The following is a 23,113-nucleotide window of genomic DNA, read 5'->3' as shown; positions in this document are numbered from 1 at the left end:
AATGTTTTCCCCATATCATGCCTGGCAGCAATTGCTACTTTCTTTTAAGTTGATAACAATCAGTTCAGGGGTTTGCTCTGCTTGCAAGGTCACTGCAAGAGTGAGCGTTGAACTTTGGACTATAGCTGAGGGGTGAGGTAAACAACAGGACTATAAATACCAGAGTGTGTCGCTGTGGTTTTGTGGAGCTGCCAGAGCAAAGCAAAGAGAAAGGAAGCCGGCCTGTTGGAAGGGTTTGTGTAAGTAGAAACTTTGTGTTTTCTGATACTTTATTCTTTTAGAGTTTGGTAAATATTTTTTGAGTCTGATAAAATGTTTTTTTCCATAGAATAGATTTAGAAAACGGATAGAGGAAATAAAAATAATAAAAGAGAAACAAAAGGTAGCCAGCCATACCCAAGGGACTTATACAGAATGTTTGAACCTGAAGAGCTAAGAGCCTGACATGAGCCACATTCATGTTGTTGGTATACTTTTCTCTCTGCCATCACCTTTCTTCTGGGTTCTTTTTTTGCTGGCTCTTTTCATTCCTGTGCAGAATCCTCTATTGGTCCCTTTCTTCTTAGAGAATAGAAAGAGCAGTTAGAACTTGGTGTGTCTCAACCAAAAGTCAGGTTGTGTTTGCAGAATGTTATGTAAGTCACAGACTTGGTTATATAAGCCACAGTCTGAACATTTTTCTAAACACATTATCTTTTCCCAGGGAAGTTCTTGGCTGCATGATGAGGCAGATTTCCACAAGTTTCTGGAAACAGAATTCATGGGCTAGGTATTTTTAGGAAGTAGAATTATGTCTGCTGGATGTATTGAAATTAATAGTTAGGCCTGTGAAGTTATCTATGAAGAAGAGTGTCAGGTTATCTCTTTTACAGGACAACCCCAGCAATGTGGAGAAGCCTGGGGCTTGCCCTGGCTCTCTGTCTCCTCCCCTCAGGAGGAACAGAGAGCCAGGACCAAAGCTCCTTATGTAAGCAACCCCCAGCCTGGAGCATAAGAGATCAAGATCCAATGCTGAACTCCACTGGTTCAGTGACTGTGGTTGCTCTTCTTCAAGCCAGTTGATACCTGTGCATTCTGCAGGCATCTAGGTAAGACAGTCTTTCTGTGACTTAAAATATCTTAAGGGGAAAGCTATTAAATACACACATATAGATATAAAATAAAATAAAATAAAAGTGAACACAATGTATTAAATCACAGTTTTTGGAAAAACTGTATGTGTTTGCATAGAACAAATTAGAAGAGAGAAACTAGGATGATATACACCAAAATGTTTACAGTGGGTTTCCCAGGGTTATGGAGTTTTTCTTCTTTTTGCGGACCCATATTTTGTAACTTCCTACTAAATATGTATTACTTGTGTAATGAAAATGTTCTAAAATATACTTCTACAAATAGAACAGTTACTTCAGTACAAGAAGCAGAGAAGGCTGTTTTGTCAGAGTAGAAAGAACACTAGGCTTGCTATCAAAGGTGTTGGGTTATTTAACAAATAAATATCAAAGATATTTGTTGAGTTATTCACCAAATACTCATTGGGTAGAATTCTTCTTACAGTTGTCCAGTGGTATTTGTGCAGGATTGGTTCCAGGGTCCCCCTCATACACCAAAATCTATGTATGCTCAAAGCCCTTATATAAAATGGTGTCATATTTCCATATAACCTATGCACATACTTTTGTATGTTTTAAATCCTCTCTAGATTACTTACAATACCTAAAACAATGTAAATGCTATGTAAGTTATTTTTATATTGTATTGTTTAGTGAATAATGACAAGGAAAAAAGTCTACATGTTCATTACTATAGATGCAGTCATCTTTTTATTTTCCAACTATTTTTGATCTGTGGTTGGTTGAAACCATTCTATCTATAAGATGAATTTAAAATATATACACTTCATTGTGCTAATTTGAGAACTAAATGAGCCACTGTTTGTGTAAGCATAAGGTTTTTAACTAAGCATATTTTTAAAGTAATTCGAAAAATGAAAGTTTCAAAATCTTTTACCACAATATAAAGAATGGGTACAGTATGAGTTAGTTAAAAATAAGGATAGTTTCACATAGAAAAATAAGGAAGAGGGAGAAAAACCACAAATCAAATTGCATGAGATTATTCATTTTATATGTTTCTTCCCAAATATTTTAGATTGGAAGACCTGCGAGTAAAACTGGAGAAAGAAGGATATTCTAATATTTCTTATATTATTGTTAATCATCAAGGACTCTCTTCTCAATTAAGATACACACATCTTAAGAATCAGGTTTCAGAGCATATTCCTGTTTATCAGCAAGAAGAAAACCAACCAGATGTCTGGGCTCTTTTAAATGGAAACAAAGATGACTTCCTCATATATGACAGGTTTGTACATACACACAAACAAATCCCAAATTTAAACATAACTGTTTTGTATCTATCTATTTATTTACTTCCCACCACACATAACAATCTTCTTTGCTGCTAAATACAATGCCATATTTCAGTCTTCATCTCATATAATCTCTCTCTAACTTTTAGAAGTAAAAATTACTCCTTATTTTTGAAAATACTCTCATTTAAAAAAATTTCTATGACACTATACCCTGCTGGTTTTGCCCATATCCCTCCTCTTCTGTTTCTTCCATACTTCCTTTTCTACCTCCCTGTTTTTCTTCCTTCAACATCCTCCCTTGGTTTATTCTGTATGTGTTTGTGTTATTCAGGACTATATAAACACTCTGCACTTTTTACCTGAACAATCTCATCTACCCCTTGATTACAATTACAACATATGTTAGGATGATCCCAAATATATATACAAAGCTGAAACACAATGACTGAACTCCAGACGAGTATATTTACTTCATAGATACATTCACCAACATCTTAAATTCAATTATTCAAATCTGTATTGATTATCTTCTCCTAAAACATACTTATACTTTCACCTTTGTGTGATTTATATATAGCAACCTATTGGAGGGCGATGCAGCCAACCACTAGGGCATATAATCCTATAATTTTCCGACCTGCACTCCCAGTCATCATCCACTATTTTGTGGGACGTTACAAAAACCATCATGTATGGCAGGCTTGCTACCATCTACCCCTTCAGAAAACTGTGTGACAAGAATGTGTTACTGACTCCTTCCATCACACTCTCATCTCAGGTCAATCATCAAATTCTATGGGTTCTTAATCCTCGGTATATTTATCTCATATCCATAATTATTATCACAGGTTACTTTGCCATAACCACTTCTCTAGATTTTCCACTAATCTCTTCACTTGATTTTTTTTGTTTTGTATTTAATAGTAAGTGATTTAAAATAAGACATTTGCCTTTGTTTATTGCCAAATAGTTTATAAATTCTTTATTTACATTTACATTTTTTGGAATGACTTTTATTTTTGAAATATCTTTCTTAAAAGTAAGGCATGTAAAAGGGTTCACCATTCCAGTTGGAAAATACAGAAAGTTGATTACATTTTTTCCCATAAATTGGCATTCTGGTTAAATAAAAAGAATGACCAATTTGTATATCCTGTACAGTTCTAACCTAAGTCTTTTGCAAATGAATAACCATATCTTGTAATTAATTAATTTTAATCTAAGTAATAATTTGAATGCTACATACCTGAATTTCTGAACTGTAAAGTGAATAAATCATTTAAGCATGATCTACACAAATCTACTTTTGATTCTGTGAACAAATAAAACATTCATATTTTGAGGGAACCTCAATGCATGCATTATGCCATTATAAACATTCTTAGTGGGTACTTTGTTTACTTTGACTCTCCGGAGTTTGGTTAGCCCTACTTGTTCTTATACTAAATTTTAAAAAACGATCACATTTCATTCTTTTAGGCCTTCAAACTTCTAATTTTTAGTATAATCTAAAAGTATAATCCTTTGATAATCACATAAAACCATATATTCTGGTAAAAATGTGGGCAGAAAGAACTTCTTAAGCCCACCATTCTGACAATGCTGCTTATTCTAATACTTTCATTGTACTGCAATTTTCATTGCATTAGATATATTTTTAAATAAATGAGCTATTGGCCATGGGTTGGAGATCTTTTTGTTATGTCATGATTTCTTGTGTCAGATTTGTGCTGCCATAGCAGTACTGACAAGCTCATGTGATTTTCAGAGCCCAATTTATAAATTAGTGGTTTGGGCACTGGTAGAATTTATAAGTCAGTGACAAAATTGTATTTGATAAAGTAACAATGATGACTAGTTTTGATATTATTTAGTGACAGATCTATAACATTTCAAAATGCTAGTATTAGACTAATTGTAGTGTTGCTATGACCTGACCTGGTATGCAGTTCCTGGGAGCTCATTTGTAGCTCTTATCCAAAGAAATTTAGTGAAGGCCTGAAAGGGTCTTAGTTATAAGACCATTAAACCTATAATACCTATCCCAGACTGTGTTTGAGTAGGATCGTGATACAGAAAATATTATAATGATGTTGTATTTGTCCTTTTTCTTAGATGTGGCCGTCTTGTATATCATCTTGGTTTGCCTTTTTCCTTCCTAACATTCCCATATGTAGAAGAAGCCATTAAGATTGCTTACTGTGAAAAGAAATGTGGAAACTGCTCTCTCACGGTATTTTTCTCAATTATTTTTCTGGGGAGAAAAGAGGAAATCTTTTAAGAGCTATCTAAATAAGTTAGTGTTTCATGATAAATTAGGATAAATTAATCAATGCTTTTGCAGGTGTACTAAAAGTAAATAAAAATAATTTTTATAATTAAAAATATCCTGTCATCTAACCTCTACTTTAAAACATTTTCTGAAGATTGATGTTGCTACCTTTATCTAGAAGTGCTTTATAAATTAAAAATCAATGTAGATCATATTTCAATTACCACCAAATGATGTTGCATAAGCATAAGTGCTAAAAGAATTTAGTCAACAAACAAAACAATATTATTGTAGTATCCTGAACATGCCAGCACAAGAAGATGGTAATGGCAAAGTTTACCCACAGCATTACTTGGAATGGAACTGGGGTCAGAAACTACTTAATTTTTTGAGGATGTAAGACTATCAGATTTTTCCTGAAGCTCTTCCACTGTCTGCCCATCGGCAGTCTGAGTTTACTTCAAAATGGAATAAGTTTTCTACTCATTACTGGTATTTATTTCCTAAAAACTATGAAAATATTTTTTCCTTGTTATAAGAAGAACTATATTTAATTTTTTTTTTTTTTTTGAGACAGATTCTCCCTCTGTTGCCAGGCGCCAGGCTGGAGTGCAGTGGTGCGATCTCGGCTCACTGCAACCTCCGCCTCCCAGGTTCAAGCAATTCTCCTGCCTCAGCCCCCAGAGTAGCTGGGACTACAGGCACATGCCACCACGCCCAGCTAATTTTTGTATTTTTAGTACAGATGGGGTTTCACCATTTATTTTATTTTATTTTTTGAGACAAGGTCTGACTCTGTCACTAGGCTGGAGTGCAGTGGCACCATCTCAGCTCACTGGCCAGGATGGTCTCAATCTCTTGACCTCCTGAGTTTTTGGGTTCTAAGTTGATTTTGTAAATTTATTTACAAATTAGCCTTAGGTTGAGGTTTAATGTTACATTTCTGTATCTATAGGCTTTGAGTCTCTGACTGGTAGGTACCACAAAACAATAAAGACTTCCAGTAAATTAAAGAGCTAGGATCATGCAGAATGGATAATATGGTCAATGGGAGTCGGGCAGTAATTTGCTACTTTCAGCTGACAGCCTTATAGTAGGGAGACATTAGCAAAGCTTTGGTGAAGTTCAAAACTTTTCCTGGCATAGGATGAAGTATGAAAAACTAACACATTTGAGCAGAGTTTATTAGCATTTTTGAATTATCAGAGATAAATTAATACTAGATTATAGTATCATATGGCATTACATAAGATGAACTGTTGACCTAGGTACAGAAGTTTCCATGTAGATCAACTGATTTTTTTATTTTTATTTTTTGAGACAAGGTCTGACTCTGTCACTAGGCTGGAGTGCAGTGGCACCATCTCAGCTCACTGCAACCTCCACCTTGCAGGCTCAGGTGATCCTCCCATCTCAGCCTCCCAAGTAGCTGGGACCACAGGCATGCACCACCACACCTAGCTAATTTTTGTCTATTTTGTAGAGACAGAGTCCTGCCATGTAACCCAGGCTGGTCTCAAACTCCTGAGCCCAAGCAATCTGCCCACCTTGGCCTCTGAAAGTGCTGGGATTACAGGTGTGGGCTACCATGCCTGGCCTAGGTCAACTAAATTTAGGATTTGATATTAGATGACTTTCCTGCAATCTATGTTCCTTTTGCCAGTTTACTTTATTTGCTTCTGCAAATATAAGTACAGTGGTTTGTCATTCTTTGTAAGCCTTTAATAAAATGTCTAGATGTTAAGACTAACATCAGACTCTTTACTCCTTAATATAATATAAAGGCAACTCTATTCTAATTAACTAGTTGGAATTTCACATACTTTAGGTCTACAAATCATTTTGCAATATTTCTATCTCTATAAACTTGCTAATAGTGATTTATAAATTTGTTCCAGACTCTCAAAGATGAAGACTTTTGTAAAAATGTATCTTTGGCTACTGTGAATAAAACAACTGAAGCTCCACAGCCCCATCACCATCATAAGCATCATCGCAATCATGGACATCAGCACCTTGGCAGCAGTGAGCTTTCAAAGAATCAGCAACCAGGAGCACCAGATGCTCCTACTCATCTCACTCCTTCAGATCTTCATCACCACCATAAGCACAAGGGTCAACATAGGCAGGGTCACCCAGAGAACTGATATATACCAGGAAGTGAAGGTTTACAACATCCACGAAACAAGCTCTGACAAAAGAGATGTATAAATCAATTACTCTGAAAATTGCCCAAAGATTCAGAGTTGGCTCCTAGGAGCTGATGCTGACATTGTCGACATCTGATATTTGAAAAAACGGGGTCTGCAATCACCTGACAGTGTACAGAAAACCTTCCATCTTTATGTAGCTGACAGGGACTTCGGGCAGAGGAGAATATAACTGAATCTTGTCAGTGACGTTTGCCTCCAGCTGCCTGAAAGACAAGTCAGCAGCTTATACCTACAGAAGCCAGTACCAATTGAAGCTGAAAGAATATGGCAAAAAAGTGAGAATGACCTTCAAACTAAATATTTAAAATAAGACATACTCCCCAAGTCAGTCTAGATACAATTTCATTTCCATCATTTTTATAAACCCTCAAATTAGTGAACCAAAAATAGAAATTGGATTTGTGCAAACATGAAGAAATCTACTGGATTGGCTTCCAGATTTTAAATTTTATGTCATAGAAATATTGACTCAAACAATATTTTTTATAATGGGGCAACTGAAAGGTGATTGCAGCTTTTGGTTAATATGTCTTTTTTTTTTTTTTCTTTTTCCAATGTTCTACTTGCTTTAATGAGAACAGAAACATAAACTATGACCTAGGGGTTTCTGTTGGATAATTAGCAATTTAGAATGGAGGAAGAAAAACAAAGACATGCTTTCCATTTTTTTTTTTTTTACTTATCTCTCAAACAATATTATCCTTGTCTTTTCAATCTTACATTTTTAACTAAATTTAAAGAAAGAAGTAGATACTTAACACATGAATATTTTGCTAAAAAAGCATATATATTTTAAATGTCCATTTATCTTTTTGGATATCGAAAACTCATATCTTGCTTTTACTATCACACATGAATAAAGCCTTTGTATCCTTCTTTCTCTAACATTGTATCACACTCTTCTAAAACTTGATTGGCTGTCTTGAAAGATATAAGTGGAAAGGTAAAGAATATTGTCTGTCTCTGTTTTGCTTGGTAAGTATTTCCATAGTCAATGATGGTTTAATAGGTAAACTAAACCCTATAAACCTGACCTCCTTTATGGTTAATACTATTAAGCAAGAATGCAGTACACAATTGGATACAGTATGGATTTGTCCAAATAAATTCAATAAAAACCTTAAAGCTGACTCTTTTTGTGATGTAGGCTGTATGCATATGTTGAAATTAAAAGTGAAATTTTCAGTTGCTTTTAAGTAAAATGCCAACTAATGAATTTACTGCTAAGCTCAAAACCGTCTACGCTTAAGGTGAGAATCTTTGCCAACAGAAAGGCGTTGCTCTAAATCGCGAATGGTATTACGAAGAATTGCAATCTCTTTGTTTTTTTCTTCTTGAATATGTTGCAGTTTCTAAATGAAACAAAAAATTTGTTATTACAATTCAAAAGTAAAATTTAGTACAAGGAGCAACAAAATAATAATAAAGAAATACACTTCTGCTATAAATTGGAATTTTAAAAATACCTTATTGTTAATAAGAATTAGATGATTTTTATAGAAACATGCTTAGAAAATTTTCTTAAGCAACAAATCATGGGAGAAAAACTCACATACCCTTCTGTAGATACTCTGTGGCAAAACAGTAGAATCTGGATATGATTTTGATTTAGTCTGAACTCTTGCTAGTTTGGCATCAAACTGAATCAAATTTAAAAAGAAAGTTATTGAAGCTCTAGACAATTAGAAACAATTTTTTCAAAATCCATGATATCTTTTGACATGCAAGCTGTAATTTAGGTGTATTCTCTGTAATAACAGACAATAGAAAAATTCTGCTTTAAGAAACAATTTTTCAGAAAGAGCAAAGGACACACATACAAGATTAATCCTGACTGCATGGTAAAATTACCTGGGTAGGTTTTTTTTGTTTTTTTTTTTTTTTTTTTTTTTTTGGTACCAAATGCCTGGGCACTATAGAGATTCTGGTGTGTAGCTGGCATCATTTTTTTCTCAAAACATGATTCTATAGTGCAGCCAGGGCAGAGAATCTAGTTTAACTTAAAGATAGGTAAAAATATTTTTACACTAAAATGAATATATTATAAAGAAAAATGTAATCAATAGTCAGGAGAAAACCTCACATATCTTTCTGCAGGAACTTTGAGGCTGAATGGTAGAATTTGAATACCATCTTGTCGATTTAATTTGAACTCTTGTTGGTTTGAATTAACCTGAATCACGTTTAAAAAATTCTCATAGGCCATTCTTATAGGCCAAATTTTTCATTTTTGCACAATATTCCATTTTAACTTCAGATTTAGTTAATATAGCCTCTCTGAGGACTAAAATTAAGCTCTGAGATTATGTTCTGGTTTGAGGAGAGAAATGGTTAGGTACAATAAAGACAGATAACAAGGTGCTCTGTATACTAGTTAAATAATAGGTAATAAGGCCCAAATGGCAAACAAAATGCAAATTTCCAAACAGAGGAGGATTAGAAGTTGGCGGTAGATCTTGAAACAGGCCCATTAATTTCAGTTGGCCATTCAGTCTGTCTTGTGGTTTGTGGTACACTTGGCCAGATGGCAGCAGCAGCAGCAGCAGCAGCAACAAAGGGCATCTAAATTCAACATCAGCTCTCTTTCTGCCCAATGATTACACATGGTGCTTCACCAAGTACCCCAGGGATTCCAAAGTTTCAGGAATATGAGTAGTATGCGATCTTAACTAAGATCTGTGAGTTCTTACAACACAAGGTAAAATGAAAGTTGGAGTGGGGGAAGTGATGGAAGAATGATGTAAGGGTAGCTTGATATAGTCTAAAAAAATTTAAAGGACAAATATTTTGTCAAAGTACCTGTGAGATTACGATATCTGGTTAAATGAACTACTCAAGATATTTGAGTGAAGAGCTAGAGCCTCAGCCTTTGAGATGTCCTATTTGAAGTCCCTTTAAAAATATTTTTTAGGAATTTGGTTTGTTTGCCCCTGAGATATATATGTTTCCAGAAAGATATTAGGAATAAATTTGTCTTTCTTATGAGAATTAAAGCAAAAGAAATTTCTAGTTGGTTTACTGGGATTCGACAAAATGCTGCTGGGATGAGAATAATGTGAAGCATTAGAAACATTCTTCCCATGCTGGAATGGTAGAATTATGAAACCTGCATAGAATTTACTGTAAAATGCAGATAATCTCTGAATTTTCTGTCAAGGAAATGTAGTGCTAAAAACACAATAGCTAAAAAGAAAGTTTCACTGTATTGGTTTAATAGCTGATCAGTTACACTGAAGATAAAATTAGTAAGCTGGAGAATAGGTCAGAAGAAAATATCTACCCTGAGACAGGGAAAAGCAAGAAAATGACATATACAGAAAAGAGCATATGAGGTATAGGAGCTGGTTGTAAAGTCTGTGAAAGGCTGTTGTCTCTCATCTAGTGTTGGGCCTAAAGTTGTTGCAGTTAAAAAGAAAAGTTAGATGTCAAGTGGGAAATACTAAGAACAAAAGTTCTCAGAGAAACAAAATCTTCTCTAAAAACCAGGACGTTTTGAATAACTGAAGAGTCTACCTTCAGGTCAAGTGCTGAAAGGCAATGCAGATGACAGTTATATGGTGTGTGATTACAGCAATCATTTGATGGAGAATGAGCTTGTGTGAAGTCCTCTTACAGAATTGCTTCTAATCCTAAAATGTATCTTATTGTGGTGAAAAACAATCAAAGTACAGTTTAGGGGATGTGTCCTCAAGTTTGGCAAACTATTAAACACCTACCTCTAGTTGTAGCTTGATTATTTCATTTTGTTTTTCTTTTTCTTGATTTCTTAGCTTTGCATTTAACTCTGAAATTTCCATCTCCTTTTTCCCTATTAGTTCTTTGTGCTTTTCTTCATTTAATTCAACTGAATAAATGAAATAAAATTCATTCATTAAAAATTTCAAAAATATTATAAGCTTGAATTTCCTTGGTATTTTAAATAATTCCTAAGAAAGTAAATTTTATTAATGAAACATATTTTAGAAATGGTTTATGTTTAGAATAGCTTTTCTGTATTTTTTTTACAAGACCCTGAATAATGTTGGAGACACAGAGGTCACTTGCCAAATCTTTTTGAATGAATAAGGTAATTTAAATGATTAAGCATCAATGGCCTAGAAAATAAATGGGAGATACAGTGGTTGAAGAGGGATACAAAGCCTGAGTTTCTAGGTATGAAGGGCTTAAACTACTGGATGTCTCCAGAGCTACATAAAACCCCTGCCATACTATTCCATATGATCAGGCCATTCTCATGTTCACATCATGTCTTTATGCTTTATCAAATTTCTTCTTCTCCCAACTTTCTTATTCCTGTTAATGACACCATGGTATCTAGGATGAGAGGCTCAAGAAAATCTTTGATTTTTAATGAAAAAGGAGACAATCAACAAGCGCTACAATGAAGGGCTTCCTAGCTTCCTGATATAGATATTTAGGTAATAAATTTGTAGATTTCTCCATGACTTATATTTAAGGCTATTAAGTCTATCCATAAACACAGCTTTAGTACAAATTTTGAAATGTAATGTTTTTTATATAATTCAGTTCAAAATATTTCCCAACTTCCTTTGAGATTTCTACCTTGATCCACAGGTTTATCAGAAATAATTTCCAAATATATAGGGATTACCAACTTCTCCTTAATTGCAATTAAGATCCTACTCTGTATGATTTAAGACCTTTGAAATGGGTTGAAATTTGCTTTTTCATTTATGATATGGTCATCTTTCTTAAATGTTCCATGCATACTTGAAAATAATATGTATTCTGCACTTATAGGGTATATTATTTATGTCAATTAGTATCAGTTGTTAGCTTTGCTGTTTAAGTTTTCTATATCATTACTGATTTTGCATATTTGAATGTACTTTTCTACCACCAAAAGGTGAATTCAAGTCTCTCGTTATGATTGTGGATTTGTCTGTCATCTACTAATTCTGCTAATTTTATTTGGTACATATAAATTTAGAATTATTTTCTTACCCTAGTAAATCAAACACTTACATCAGAAAATATCCATCTTTTGCTCTAGTATTGCTTCTTGCTTTAAAGTATACTTTGTCCAATATTAATATAGGTATGCCACCTTTGTGTTGGCTACTATATACATGGTATATCATTTTCCATCTTTTATTTAAATCTTTCTTATATTTTATATTAATATGTAATATTTATTTATTTATTATAAATTATTCAGAGTCTTTCTTATATTTTATATTAATAATAATAGCTTTATATTTTAGGTATATTGAAAGCAGCATATTAGCAGATTTTAATCTTTATTCAATCTGACAATCTTTGTCTTTTAATTGGAAATTAAAGTTTAATTTAATGCATTTAGTAATATATTTGGGTTTAAATAGACTAGCTTATTATTTGCCGGCTTTTACATTTTATGCTCATTTTTCTCTCATCTTCATTTGGACTGAATAACTATTTTTACTTCCCTTTTTTCCTCTTCTATTAGATTCATAGTCATTAGCTTGAAATATATTTTTTTATTCTTCTTTAGTGGTTATCTTAGAGTTTATAACATGCATATTTGACTTATTAGAATTTAATAAAATTAGTATTTTTATCACTTTATGGACATTATGCAAGTCTTAAAAACATTTTAACTCCATTTATTCCCCCTTCTATCTTTGGTGGTTTTGTACTATGTCAACTTAGCTAAATTAGAACTATGTTTCCCACAATTCCCTTGTCTATACGTTTCTAAGTTAGAGTTAGCTATGAGACATCTCCACAAGACATGAAACATGGAAGTATAGAAAGAACTAATTTCCGCTGATGTTTAGTATAAGATGCTGGGTAGTGTTTCAGTTCACACATGGTGTTGCTGGTTTTCTGGCTCACCAAATCAGCAGCTATTATTTTTTGGAGGTCAGTGTAGAGCCCAGGCAATGCTGCAATTCATACAAGTTGTCACATATCAATGGATCATCTCACCGATAAGGAAAATCATTTGGTTCCACAGCTTCTTAAGTTCCCACCAGATTTCTTTTTTAATCTGCTAGAAGTCTCAGGCCAGGTGTCCTTAAAGCTCAATGGCATAGGGCACCATCTTTTCCTGTAGGTTGTCATGTCATTAAGGTTGGAGGAGGTACAAGAAAGATGCAAATTCCAGTTCGTTCTCAGTATTTCCCACTTGACATCCAGCTTTTCTTTTTAACTACAGGCCTTTCTGACTGCAGCGACTTTAGGCCCAACACTAGATGAGAGACAACAGCCTTTCACAGACTTTACAACCAGCTCCTATATCTCATATGCTCTTTTCTAAGAGCTAAGATCAAAACAAACAAACAGACAAAAAAACCAAAAAAATTTCCTCAAGTCCTTTTTTTCTTTGATTATGTTAATCAGAGCCATTGTAAATTAAATATCTGATAATGCCATTATCTGGATCATAAATGAATTTATATTTATTCCCTTTTAAAATATTTATAATTGAGGTTGCTTAGGTTTTTGTATTTTTAAAGTCAGATTTACTGCAGCATAATTCATATATAACAAAATCTCTTTTGAGGTATACAGTTTGATGAGTTTTGAGAACCATATATAAGAATCTAACCATCACTTCAATCAGGTAAAAGTTTTCTGTCACTTTAAAAGGATCCCTTTTGCCCCTTTACAATCTATCCTTTTGCTCGAATACTGGCAAACATTGATCTGATTTTTGTCATTATAATTTTCTCTTTTTCAGGAATGTCATATAAACAGAATCATATAGCATGTGGCCTTTTGTGTCTGGTTTCTTTCATTTAGCATATTGCTTCTGAAGTAATCATATTGTTGAAGGTATCAGTAGTTTGTTCCTTTTTATTGCTGAATAATTTCCATTATATGGATGTACTATGATTTGTTTATTTATGTTAATGGATTTGCTCAGTTCCAGGTTTGGGCCATGATGAATAAGGTTTCTGTAAACATTCACAAGCAGGTCTTTGTGCAGACACATGGTTTCATTTCTCTTGGGTAAATACCCAGGGGTGGGAATCCTGAGTCAGATGGTGTATAATGTGGTGGCCATGAAAATGAGCCTCTCAGATCTCAAAAATCCTAATTGATCACTTGCCCCAGCTTCTGCACTTGAAAATCCATTACTGTATTTAAGCTGAGGCCATGCTTCTATGGTTGCAACTAGTCAATGACAGGATATGTAAGGAATACTACTGTGGGCCAATTTTTGGGAGATGTGGGATTCATTCACAGGTGAATTTGGATCAATGACTCTCCAGTGCCTTTACCTAACTTAGGACTGCACTGTAGCCTAAGACTTTTAAAAACCTAATATTTATTTCTCTCTTTCCTTCACAGAAGTTAGACCTACATTATGGACTGACAGCTTACCTGGCCTTTTCTAATTCCCTCCCCATTTCTTCTCATAAGCATTCCCACTACAATACATCTCTTGAATGTCTAATCCTATCTTGGTGTTTCCTTCTTTAAGGACCTGAACTAGCACAAAATAACAGATATAACGGGGTTCTGAGATTGGCTCACTTACCACTTTGTGGGCAATGAAGAAGCCATCCTTAGTGGTATGTGGAGTACTGGTAGTTCCTATAATTACTACAGATTTCACCAGAAGTAATCTGGGAAAATGTCCTGATGGTGGGGAATGCCTTGCCAGTATGATAATTAAGACATTTGAAATATCAATGGAAATAATGCCCACAAAGGCAATAGAGTTATCTGGTTACTGCTAAGTTCAATTGACATTCTACTAAAGGATCATGAGAAATTGAGGGCTGTTAGCAAAAAGTTACAGAATTAAAGAATAAATGTGAGAGTGAGAGATTCCTTTGGTAGCTTACAAACATACTCTTACCTCGTGTTTGTGTTTGTAATGGAACATCAAACACAGCTAAGCAACAGAAAATCTAATAGAGTTGAAGAACTGCAGAGATGTTTAAATGCCTAGCTAAAGCAGGTCTACTACGATAAATTTTGGACCCTGGTTGGAAAGACTTGAGATCCTGAAGAATAGGATGAAAACATGTGGATGGATGCCTCTGAGGATGCTAGCTCTAAAGATTTCTCTAAGGCTTTGAAGTCTGAAAAGGTGGCCGACTCTTTCCTGGTAAGAGCTAGCAATACCCCTGTGCTGAAAGATGTAGAGGCTCCTCTTAGAAGTTGCCTCTATCTCCTCTTTTGGCTGCGAGGCCAATAACTAGGGTCAAGACCCAGCATAACTTGGCTGGGAGACAAGCGATTATATCTAAAAGTATCTGGAAGAATGATCTAGGTTGTATTGGTAAGAGTTACGTGAGTACACCCCCTGAAAACAGATTTTGAGGCTGCTGGATCAAAGAAGACAGAAAGTAAGACCAGGTAAGCAAGAATTCATTGACTCAGCATTACTCTTTAGGGGCAACAGACATAATATCCTAGCAAGGGCCTCAGGAGATGGAACAAATGATCTGCTAGAGTGGCCTCAAACCTCTAAAGAAAGCAATGACCAAAGCTGAGTGAAGTGGAAATATCTGAGCTGCCTGACGGATTGTAAAGAAAGAAATAAAGAGGCTGTAGGAAGTTGTCATGCTAGTATGCATACATTACATGAGGTAGGACAACCTGCAAAAAGATTATTTTCTTCAAGAGGGCCCAGAAGACACTCTACTAGCCAAGGCCACCAGCAATGTGCTGGTGAGAGGCAGACAAATATCACAAAAAGTTTGGTGGTCAGTCTCCTTTGCAAGCTAGGGTTGACAGTAAAATAGGCTGTCATCGAGCTAGGTCCATTAATATCCATGGGGATGGGATTCCTCTCCACCACAAAGTAATAGAAGCCAGATGATAGTGCTCAACTGCCAAATGGCAGGAGGACACAATTACCAAATTACCAGGAAGGCTGAAGAGCAGCCAAAAAGACTTGATGTGCAGATAGTTCTAAACATAGTTAATAGATGGAGAGCCAACTCTGCTTAACAGCTAGTACAATTAAAAAAAATCAAAAATGGAAGAACACAAGGCATAGGGCACATGCCTCAATTAAAAAATTATTTTCCTTTTCTCAGTTTCCAGACCTGAACAATTTTTGGATCTGGAATCCATTGGCTAAATATATAGTCAGGTCACTACGAAGAACACTAAAATAACACTTCTAGGTATCCCTTTAGGGAGAGAGGCCCACAAGAACAGAAGAGTTGCTACATGAACTCATGTAGAGAAGTAAATCTGTGTAGTACAGTAGGTGGACTTTTGGAGCCATGAAAATGCACCTTTCAGATCTCCAATTTCAGAGAGCATAATTGACTCCCTGTTTTCATGACCATGTTTATGCTGAGGTCATACCTCTCAAGAGCCACTCCTAGCCAATGACTGAGCTTGATAGGGCTATGAAAGCAAGCTCATTCCTGAAAGTTGTGGAAATCATTTAATGGGCAAATTTGGCTCAACTTTGTTGAAACTTTCTTATAAATATGTCACAATCTAACACTTTCCCTACCAGGGATTCCTTCCTTTCTTCTCTTTTTTTTGCAGAGGTTAACCTGTACCATAGACTGACAGCTTACCTAGTATCTCCTAGTTCCTTTCCCATTTAGCCTCACAAATATTTTCCCCAATAAATTTCTCAAATGTCTAATCCTGTTCTGGTGTTTGTTTCTCAGAGGACTCAAACTAATTCACTGCATTTTTTAAAAAAATTGCCAAACTGTTTTTAAAGTGACTGTACCACTTTATAGTCCCCCTAATAATGCGTGAGAGTTCCAGTTTCTCCATTTGGCATTATCAACTTGGCATTGATAATTTTTAAGATTTTATATCTTCTAAAAGGTGTGAGGTTTTAATTTACATTTCCCTACCTACTAATTATGTTGAATATCTTTTCGTGGCTTATTTTTCATCTGTATGCCTCTGGGATAGTAGCTGTTCAAATATTTTTCCCATTTCCTTGTTGAGTTGTCTGACTTTTATTGAATTCTTAGCATTCTTTATATATTTTTGGATATGAATCTTTTATCAACTATCCATTTGCAAGTCCATGGATTGTCTTTTTCATTTTCTTAACAGTATTAAAGGATATAAATTAATCATTTTGATGAAGTCCAATTTATAACTTTTGCCTTTATTGTTTGTGCTTTTTGTTTCTTTCCAAGAAGTTGTGCCTAACTCAAGGTCTCAAAGATAATCTCTTCTGGTAGTTTTACAGATGTAGGTTTTACATGTAAACTTATCACCCATTTTAAGTTAATTGTTGCATATGATGTGCATAAAGATAGGCTCATTAAGGAAGGTTTTCAACAACCATATAAAACCAATTAACCTCGTTGGGTGCGTTGGCTCACACTTGTAATCCCAGCACTTTGGGAGGCTAAGGCAGACTGATCACAAGGTCGGGTGTTCCAGACCAGCCTGGCCAACATAGTGAAACCCAGTCTCTACCAAAAATACAAAAAATTAGCCAGGGTTATGGTGGGCACCTGTAGTCCCAGCTACTCAGGAGGCTGAGACAGGAGAATTGCTTGAACCTAGGAGGTAGAGGTTGCAGTGAGCTGAGATCATGCTACTGCACTTCAGCCCAGGTGACAGTACAAGATTCCATGTCAAAACAACAACAACAACAACAACAACAACAAACAACCCTCAACATAGGCTCATGAGATCTGCTTTATTGAAGGAGGAAAATTTCATTAGTGAAATTATATTCAATTTGCTTTACATATACATAAAAATTATTAATTATATATTTGATACTAATTTTAAGAATACAAACTGCTTCACATTGGATAACATTAAGTGTAAATATTAGGAACCAAATTTAGAAATGTTGTGTTTACATACATAAATATATAGGAAGGTACAAAACCTAAATTAGAATGCATTAAGGGGCCAGGTGTGTTGGTTCATGCCTGTAATCCCAGCACTTTGGGAGGCTGAGGCAGGCAGATTATCTGAGGTTGGGAGTTTGAGACCACCCTGGCTAACATGGTGAAACCCTGTCTCTACTAAAAATACAAAAATTAGCCAGGCATGGTGGCACAGTACACCTGTAATCTCAGATACCCAGGAGGCTGAGGCAGGAGAATCGCTGCAATCTGGGCGGCAGGGGTTTGAGTGAGCTGAGATCAAGCCACTGCACTCCAGCCTGGGCAACAGTGTGAGACTTCATAAAAAAAATACATCAAGGCAGTGTTTATTCAAGAATACTGAAAGTATCCCCGATGAAAGTGAACCAGTATTGCTTGGGCTTGCATAACGGCAGCACACAATTCCTCCTCCCCCCATAAAGTGGCAGTGTCCCAGAAGAAAAAGCAGACAACCTAGAGAGTGTCTGCTCTGGACTGGGGGAAGAGGCTCTGCCCAGAGCCCAGATGGTAGCCCCCAGAGGGGTATATATGCAGTGCATAGCAACAGTGCAGCTGGGAGCCAAAGGACAAATTCTATGGAAGGTAACGCGCCCTACAACAGGGGTGTGATAGGCAAGTAGATCATGTTCTTGCCTGCTCAGAACAAGAAGCTAGGGCATTCCCCATCACCCTTTCTTTCAAGATCTCAGCACATTCCAACATACTCTTCTCCCACCACTGCCCAATCAAGGTAAGTATTTCCACTCTTTATCATCTACCTGAGGGTGAGCTGGTTCTTTCTCTTAAGTGCCTGAAATGCATGATCAAATATAAAACCTGCTGTCAGAAGGGCATAGTGGTGGTGTGCAGGATAAGCTTCCTGGGACCACTGCACTCTTAATGTCACAGGAGACAGTGTATCAGCTCATATATTAAACACATTGCTATAACAAGCAGCATCTGAAAAAGCCACCACACTGAAGCTATCCATAGCTTCCCATACAGCATCTAGGTCTCCTGAAAGCACCCAGAAACGAAACCAAATGATCATATACAACATACACTGCAGTTATACACTAAAGAGGATAAAAGAATAAAAAAATTAAAACGTCCCATCCAAGCAATAAGAATTTCAAAAATAAGAAGCAACGGCCCCCTCAAATGAGAAGAAATCATCACAAGAACTCCATCAGTACAAAAAGAGTCTTTTTGACAATGCCAAAAGATTTTACCAACTCTATAGCAATGAATTCTAACCAAAATAAAAAGTCTGAAATGGCAGATAAAGAATTCAGAATATGGATTGCAAGGAAACTCAATGAGATCCAAGAGAAAGTTGAAAACCAACACAGAGAAACCAGGAAAATGATTCGGGATATGAAAGATGAGGTAGCTATATTTTAAAAAGCAAAGCAAAACAAAATCATCTGGAATTTAAAAATTCACTAAAGAAATTTTAAAATATAATTGAGAGTTTTAACAATAGACTAAGCAGAAGAAATAATTTAAAAGCTTGGAGATCAGTCTTTCAAATTAACTCATTGAGACAAAAATAAGAAAAAAGAATTCAAAAAAACAAGGCCTGTGAGAAATATGTGATTATGTAAAGCAACAAAACTTTTCTATGACTTCTTGGCATTCCTGAGAGAGAAGGAAAAATAAGCAACTTGGAAAATGTTTGAGGGAATAATTTAGGAAAATTTTCCTAATCTTTCTAGAGAGATCAACACCCAGATATAAGTAGTTCAGAGGACATTTGCAAGATACTAAGACATGTACTCATTAGACTATTTAAGCTCAATATATAAAACAAACAAACAAAAAAACCTCAAAGGCAGCTACAGAAAATAGCCAAATTACCTATAAATGAAATCCAATCAGACTAACAGCAGACTTCTTACAGAAACTTTACAAGCCAGAAGAGACTGAGGTCCTCTTTTTAGCCTTCTTAAAAAAAAAAAATCCCATCCAAGAATTTTATATCCTGCTAAACAAGGAAGGAGAAATAAAGTCTTTTCCAAATAAGTAAATGCTAAAGGAATTCATCATCACCAGACCAGACCTACAAGAAATGCTCAAAGGAGTTTTAAACATGGAAAAAAAAGAACAATACTTGCTACCATAAAAGCACATGTAAGTACAAAGTTCACATATCCTATAAAATAATTACATAACTGAGACTGTAAAGCAACTCATTAACAACACTCTAATGGGAATAAAACCTCACATATAAATATTAACCTTCAACATAAACAGTCTAAATGTTCCACTTGAAATACACAGATTGGCAAATTGGATTAATAAAACAAGACGAAACCATCTACTGACTTTGAGAGACCCATCCAATGTGTAATGACACCATAGGTTCAAAGTAAAAGAATGGTGAAAGATATACCATGCAAATAGAAAATGAAAAAGAACAGGGGTTGATATTCTTGCATCAGTTAAAACATACTTTAAACCAGCACCATAAAGAAAGACAAAGAAGGGTATTATGTAATAATAAACACTTCAATTCAACAAGACTTAACTATATAACTACTATTATATAATGATAAAGGCTTCAATTCAACAAGAAGATTTAAAAATCAGATTTAACTGTGCCCAACACTGCAGCACCCAAATTTATAAAACAAATATTATGAGACCTAAGAAAAGTGATAGACAGCTATACCATAGTAGTTGGGTGGCCAACATCCCACTGACAGGACTAGATGGATCATGGAGGCTGAAAAATAATAAAGAAACTCTGGACTTAAATTGGACTCTTGACCAAATGAAACTAATAGACATCTACAGACATTCCACTCAACAACTGCAGAATATACATTTTTTTCTCATCTGTTCATAGAACATTCTCTAAAATTGATCATATGCTTTATCATGAAACAAGTTTCAATAATTTGTTTAAAAATAAAATTATATCAAACTTATATTTGGACCACAATGGAATAAAATTAGAAATCCGTATCAAAAGGAACTTGCAAAACCACACAAATACATGGAAACCAAACAGCTTGCTCCTGGTTGACTTTTGAGTAAACAATAACAAAAACACAGAAATAAAAACTTCTTTTGAAACAAAAGAAAACACAGTCACAACATACCAAAACCTCTAGGATATAGAAAAAGTAGTATTAGGGGGAAAGTTTATAGTACTGAATGCTTACATTAGGAAGATAGAGATCAAATTAACCTGCTAAGGTTTTACCTAAATGAACTAGAAAAACAAGAACAAACCAAACTCAAAGCTAGCAGAAGAAAAGAAATAACAAAGATCAGAGAAGAACTAAAGGAAAATGAGATTTAAAAAACCCCCTAAAACCATACAAAGGATCAGTGAGACAAAAAGTGGGTTTTTTGAAAGGACAAACAAAAGTGATAGACCACTTGCTAGATTAATCAAGAAAAACAGAGAGAAGTTTCCAGATAAGCACAATCAGAAATGGTAAAGTTGACATTACAACCATTAGCACGGAAATACAAAAGATCCTCAGAGACTATTATGAACACCTCTATGTACACAAACTAGAAAATCTAGAGCAAACAGAAAAATTCCTGGAAACATACAACTCCCAGAGATCGAACCAGGAAGAAATTGAAATTCTGAACATACCATTAATGTGTTATAAAATTGAATGAGTAATTAAAAAAATCTACCAACCCCCTAGACAAAAAAAATCCCAGGACTAGAGGATTTACAGGCCAGCCAAATTCTGCCAGATGTACAAAGAAGAGTTGCTACCAATATTACTGAAACCATTCCAAAAAATTGAGGAGGAAGGAGGCCTCTCTAACCATGCTATGAAGCCAGTATCATGCTGACACCAAAATCTGTCAAGGACACAATAAAAAATAAAACAACAAGTCAATATCTATGATAAACATAGATTCAAAAATTCTCAACAAAACACTAGCAAACAGAATCCAGTAATATATCAAAAAGATAATTCATCAGGATCAAATGGCCTTATTTCAGGGATGCAAGGATGGTTCAACATATGCAAGTCAATAAATGTGATTCACTACATAAACAGAATTAAAAACAAAAACCATATGATCATTTCAGTAGATGAAGAAAAAGCATCAGTAAAATCCAACATCCTTAATAATAAAAACCCTAAAAATAGGCATTGAAGGAACATACCTCAAAATAATAAGAGCCATACATGACAAACCCACAGCCAACATCATACTGAATGGGGAAAAGTTGAAAGCATTTCCCTTAAGAACTGGAACAAAACAAGGATATCCACTATTACCACCCCTATTCAACATAGTACTGAAAGTCTTTAGCTACAGCAATCAGGCAAGAGAAATTAATAGTAGTCATCCAAATTGCAAAAGGAGAAGTCCAATTATATCTGTTTGCTGTTAATATGATTCTACAACTAGAAAACACTAAAGTTTCATCTAAAAGATTCTATACCTAGAACACCCTAAAGATTCCTCCTAGGCCTGACAAGTGTCTTCAGTAAAGTTTCAGGATACAAAATGAATACATCAAAATCAGTGGCATTCTTATAAACCAACAACACTTAAGCTGAGAACCAAATCAAGAACTCAATCCCATTAACAATTACCACACACACACACAAAATTACCTGGAAATACATTTAACAAAGAAGGTGAAAAACCTCTATAAGGAGAACAAAACAGTTTGATAACAGAAATCATAGATGACATGCACAAATGAAAAAGCATTTCATGCTCATGGATAGGAAGAATCAATATAATCAAAATGACTTTACTTCCCAAAGCAATCCACATATTCAATTCCTATCAAATTACCAATGTAAGTTTTTCACAGAATTAGAAAAAGCAATTTTAAAATTTATGTGGAACCAAAACAGAGCCTGAATAGCCAAAGCAATTCTAAGCAAAAAGAATAAAGCTGGAGGCATCACATTACCTGACTTCCAACTACTCTACAGGTACTGGTATTCTATGAGTACCAAAACAGCATGGTACTAGTACAAAAATGGAAACACAGATTTGTAAAAAAAGAATAAAGAATAAAGAACTCAGAAATAAAGGTACACACCTGCAACAAACTAATGTTCAACAAATTCTACAAAAATAAACAATGAGGAAAAGATTTCCTATTTATTATAAAAAATGGTGCTGGGAAAATTGGCTAGCCATGTGCAAAAAAATTAAATTGGACCTCTATCCCTTACCATACACTGAAATTAACTCAAGATTAATTAAAGACTTAAATGTAAGACCTTAAGCTATAAAAATCCTAAAAGAAAACATAGGAAAAACTCTTCTGGAAATTTGCTTAGGCAAAGAATTTATGACTGAGACCTGAAAAGCAAATGCATCAAAACCAAAAATAGATAAATCAGTTTTAAAGAGTTTCTGCACAGCAAAAGAATCAATCAATATCATAAACAGACAACCTACAGAATGGGAGAAAATATTTTTAAGCCATGTATTCATCAAAGGACTAATATCGGCCGGGCACGGTGGCTCA

General features: G+C 34.9%; 2 protein-coding genes across 2 annotated transcripts in view; one reads left to right on the top strand and one right to left on the bottom strand.

The window, feature by feature from the left end:
• Positions 1-7,989, top strand: SELENOP (selenoprotein P). The gene is made up of 5 exons (XM_017533150.1): positions 1-239; positions 873-1,088; positions 2,152-2,364; positions 4,490-4,607; positions 6,545-7,989. The coding sequence occupies exons 2-5, from the start codon at positions 886-888 to the stop codon at positions 7,154-7,156; spliced, it is 1,146 nt and encodes a 381-aa protein (XP_017388639.1). The 5' UTR covers positions 1-239; positions 873-885; the 3' UTR covers positions 7,157-7,989.
• The window catches only part of CCDC152 (coiled-coil domain containing 152), a 52,253-nt gene continuing 36,530 nt past the window's right edge, over positions 7,391-23,113 (bottom strand). Inside the window, exons 6-8 of the mRNA XM_017533151.2 lie at positions 10,576-10,703; positions 8,416-8,499; positions 7,391-8,211 (exon numbers count right to left, since the gene is read on the bottom strand). Of these exons, the coding sequence (XP_017388640.1) occupies positions 8,089-8,211; positions 8,416-8,499; positions 10,576-10,703 (335 nt within the window). The 3' untranslated portion in view covers positions 7,391-8,088. The remainder of the gene's footprint in view (positions 8,212-8,415; positions 8,500-10,575; positions 10,704-23,113) is intronic.

The sequence above is a fragment of the Cebus imitator genome, unplaced genomic scaffold (genome assembly GCF_001604975.1).
Source record: "Cebus imitator isolate Cc_AM_T3 unplaced genomic scaffold, Cebus_imitator-1.0 Scaffold80, whole genome shotgun sequence".
NCBI lineage: Eukaryota > Metazoa > Chordata > Mammalia > Primates > Cebidae > Cebus > Cebus imitator.
The sequence above is the reverse complement of the archived record's forward strand: the minus strand, read 5'-3'. Positions and strand labels throughout refer to the sequence as shown.